Genomic DNA, 4,159 nt, shown 5'->3' on the forward strand with positions numbered 1-4,159 from the left:
ATTTCCCGACCACTCCGTCAATTGGTTCATTTCCTACCCTAGCATTAAGGTCTCCCAATACAACTACATTGACGTTCCTCCCTAATCACTCCATGCAGTCACTTAAATATATCCAAAAAGCCTCTCTTTCTTCTACATTCTTCTCACTACCATGCCCATATGCACTTACAAAAAACCACATCTCCTTCCCCAGTTTCACCTTCATCCACATTATCCTTGAGGAAACCTCCTTCCACTCCATTACACGTTTACCTATCTCTTTACTTACTAGTATAGCCACCCCTTCTCTCCCTCGCCCTCTCTTCACTCCTAAGAACCTCCCAATTACACTCCCAAACTCACACTCGCCCCTCCCTCTCAACTTAGTTTCACTCAAAGTCAACACATCCATCTTTCTTCTCACAAACATACTACCTATCTCTTCCCTTGTACCACATCCACGCACATTAAAAGACCCAAACCTTAGGGTGCTGGTTGGAAAACTCCTAGACCCTCTAATGCCTTTTTTTTTTTTTTTTTTTTTTTTTTTTAATGTCCCCTTTGGGGCTACAGGAAGCAGGATGCCTGATCCCAATCCCGTCCCGTTTTTCTCGCCTCTTACGATCCAAGTGGAAATACTTGGTGGCAGTATTCTTTTCCCCCTCACCACAGAGGAGATAACTTGTTAATTCATCATCAACATGCTGTCTGACAATCGCAATATCATATAATGTATATTATATTTTGTATATTGTATCCTGTCTATGTTTTTGTAAATTGTGTGCAGTATAATGTACAATATATTTACAGTATAATATGTAATGATATTGTATAACTTATATCGCACATTGTGCATTGTATATTCTACATTACATATCATTCACTGTACATGGTATATTGTACATTGCACTATATATTGTATATTGCGTATTATTAAATTGATAACACCTTGTTACAAAATTTTGACTTTTTTCTGTCTTTGGTCAATAAATGTTATTTTCTATTTCCTTTTATCTACAAAGTTAAGAAAATAATGATTATTCTCTTAAAACTTTGATTATTCTAGACTGGCCAGCGATTTTTTTAAACTAGCCTATTATAATAGGCTAGTTTCAATTATCCCCAACAATTCAAACAAATTCCGCACTAATATGGTGGAAAAAAAAATTAAAGAATTTTCTGGATGACTCCAGAACATTCAAAACAATTCTTTCGAAACGTTCCACAAACTTCTAGAACATTCTTGCAACGTAGATGGCAGTATAAATGCAGGGAACGTATGCTAAACGGGTCAGTTTACTTCTAGCCGTCTCTGCGTAGACAATTCGTTCGTCATCAGTCATTCCTATCTGCCTTCTTTCAGCATGGCGTCAAGAGGTTGTAAGCATCCGCCAGACGCATTTTGCTACGTCTGTGGCGAGTTTATCAAAACTAGAGCTAAAAAGTACTCTCTGGAAAGATCACCAAAAATGCGCGAGGCCTACAAAGCATATTTCGGCATGCCTGTTGGGGATCAGGACAAACTTTGGGCACCTCATTTCACCTGCGATCTCTGCAAAAGAACTCTGGAAGGTAAGAAAAAACCTAATATATATATATATATATATATATAATTTTATTTACAAATAGTTTATAGCAAAATTTATTTGTTTTATTTTTATACTTATGTTTTCATTCTGCTTTTTACAGGTTGGTACAGAGGGGAAAACAGAGCTATGAAATTTGCAGTCCCCCGAATTTGGAGGGAACCAACTGATCACTCAAGCAATTGCTTCTTCTGTATGGTAGACCCTTCCAAACGTCGAGGAGGCAAAAATGCGCCTGCTATCATATATCCTGATCTTCTGTCATCCATTGCGCCAGTGCCACACTGCTCTGAGCTCCCCGTACCCACTCCTCCCATGAGAGAGCAGCAGTGTTTACAAAAGAATAGTAGTTCAGAAGAGCATGAAGACACTGATCCAGAGTTCAGAGACGCAACTGATGACAGAAATCCATACTACCCCAACCAAGAAGACATCAATGACCTCATCAGAGATCTTGGCCTCACGAAGTCAAATGGCGAGCTTTTGACGTCGAGACTCAAGCAGTGGAATTTGCTATATGAGAGTGTGCACATATCAGGTCAGAGAAAGCGTCACCAGCATTTTTCAAGCTTTTTCACTAGTCAAGATGGGCTTTGCTTTTGCCACAATGTGACCGGTCTGTTTAAGGCAATTGGAATTACCCATAACCCCAAAGAGTGGCGACTCTTTATCGACAGCTCGTGTAGGAGCCTCAAAGCAGTGCTGCTTCATAACGGGAATGTGTACCCATCTCTTCCCCTCGCCCACTCTGTCAAGCTCAAAGAGGAATACAACAGTGTCAAGATTTTGTTAGATGCCTTGAAATATGGAGAGTACTGTTGGGAGGTTATAGGAGACTTCAAAATGCTGGCTTTCCTAATGGGTCTCCAAGGCGGCTTTACCAAGTATCCTTGTTATCTTTGCCTTTGGGACAGCAGGGATACCGTGTCACACTACCTCAAGCGTGACTGGCCACAGCGAACCGAGTTTTGTGTGGGGAAGAACAACGTAAAATGGGAGCCATTGTTGGATCCCAAAAAAGTACTGTTTCCTCCACTACACTTAAAACTGGGCCTTATGAAGCAATTCGTCAGAGCTCTAGATAAAGAGTCTCCAGCTTTCAAATTTCTCCAAGATTTCTTCCCCAAGTTGTCTGCAGCGAAAGTTGAAGCCGGTTGTCTTTATTGGTCCACAAATAAAAAAGGTAATGGAGTGCAAGGAGTTTCCAAAAAAACTCACAAGGACAGAGAGAGCAGCATGGGACAGCTTTGTTGCAGTAGTTCTTGGCTTCTTGGGGAATCACAAGGCCGAAAACTATGTGGAGCTTGTTGAGACCTTGGTGACAAACTACGGCAAAATGGGTTGCAGGATGTCCCTCAAAGTGCATATCCTTGACGCCCATCTTCATAAATTTAAGGAAAACATGGGAGCGTACTCTGAGGAGCAAGGCGAACGCTTCCATCAGGATATTTTGGAATTTGAACGCCGCTACCAAGGGTCTTATAATGAAAATATGATGGGACACTATATTTGGGGGCAGATTCGTGAAAGTAATCTACAGTATAAGCGTAAATCTAGAAGAACTACTCATTTCTAATGTGTCTATTGTCTCTCTATTGTAAATCTAGAATAAATAAATGCTATTATTGCATTATATCGTTTTGTGTTTGTTTTGTTCAAATCAAATTTCCAATATACCACTTTGTCCCTATGAGAATATGTAAATTTCATAAATATCATTATCCTGAACACAAGAGCAAAATTAGAAATGAATAAAAGTATTTTTTCATGTATTCTGGACATAGGCAATTAGGAAATAACAGTTTCAACTCAAAGACAAAACCTTTGTTACACGGTGTAATATATTCTGTACACTCCACATGGAATACTTTGGTTTTGATATTTACATTGTAATCAATACAGTCCTATATTTTTTTAAGAACATTAAGACACAGCTTCTTCGAAAGTCTTTGTCTTGAAAATACTAAATCTAATTACACATTGTATCCTCTATCCTTCACGAGGAATTCAATTTTGTGAGACATATGCTGCATAAGTACTCTTGCATAGCACATCAATGTTCATGTTATATTTAATGTGTGAGCGTGCCTGTAAGTGTGTGTGTGTGTGTGTGTGTGTGTGTGTGTGTGTGTGTGTGTGTGTGTGTGTGTGTGTGTGTGTGTGTGTGTGTGTGTGTGTGTGTGTGTGTGTGTGTGTGTGTGTGTGTGTGTGTGTGTGTGTGTGTGTGTGTGTGTGTGTGTGTGTGTGTGTGTGTGTGTGTGTGTGTGTGTGTGTGTGTGTGTGTGTGTGTGTGTGTGTGTGTGCGCGCACGTGTGTTAGTGCATGTGTATGCGTTTATGCTATGTGTGTATTCGTGTGTGTGTGTGTGTGCTTTCATGCGTGCAGAAGACGGGGAGAAAGGAATAGGAGGAGGGTTGGGGGAGGTGGAGGAAAAATGAAGATATCTTATAGATTTATCATTCTTCTATTTTCCCCCAAACTGTTCATTTGTATAAGAGTTATATTACATTAGATAATCATTCTAAGCATTATTATTTTAATAATACTTGCACTCGCCAGATATTCTTGGTACACATGATTTGTCAGTAGTTTCT

The 4,159-nt window shown here is 39.6% G+C and overlaps 1 protein-coding gene across 1 annotated transcript; it reads left to right on the forward strand.

Annotated features, from left to right (window-relative positions):
• The first annotated feature begins 1,054 nt into the window (after nt 1-1,054).
• Nucleotides 1,055-2,876, forward strand: LOC143035214 (uncharacterized). The gene is made up of 2 exons (XM_076201950.1): nt 1,055-1,551; nt 1,669-2,876. Exons 1-2 carry the CDS (start codon nt 1,344-1,346, stop codon nt 2,874-2,876), a joined length of 1,416 nt encoding a protein of 471 aa, XP_076058065.1. The 5' UTR covers nt 1,055-1,343.
• The last annotated feature ends 1,283 nt before the right edge of the window (nt 2,877-4,159 follow it).

This window comes from Oratosquilla oratoria, chromosome 2 (genome assembly GCF_046742065.1).
Source record: "Oratosquilla oratoria isolate Oo_2021 chromosome 2, ASM4674206v1, whole genome shotgun sequence".
In the NCBI taxonomy this organism is placed as follows: domain Eukaryota; kingdom Metazoa; phylum Arthropoda; class Malacostraca; order Stomatopoda; family Squillidae; genus Oratosquilla; species Oratosquilla oratoria.

Bases quoted from the DNA above. Each gene is read 5' to 3' on its own strand.
- LOC143035214 (XM_076201950.1), top strand. From the start codon at position 1,344: ATGGCGTCAAGAGGTTGTAAGCATCCGCCAGACGCATTTTGCTACGTC. The intron at 1,552-1,668 runs GTAAGAAAAAAC...TGCTTTTTACAG, and splicing joins CTGCAAAAGAACTCTGGAAG to GTTGGTACAGAGGGGAAAAC.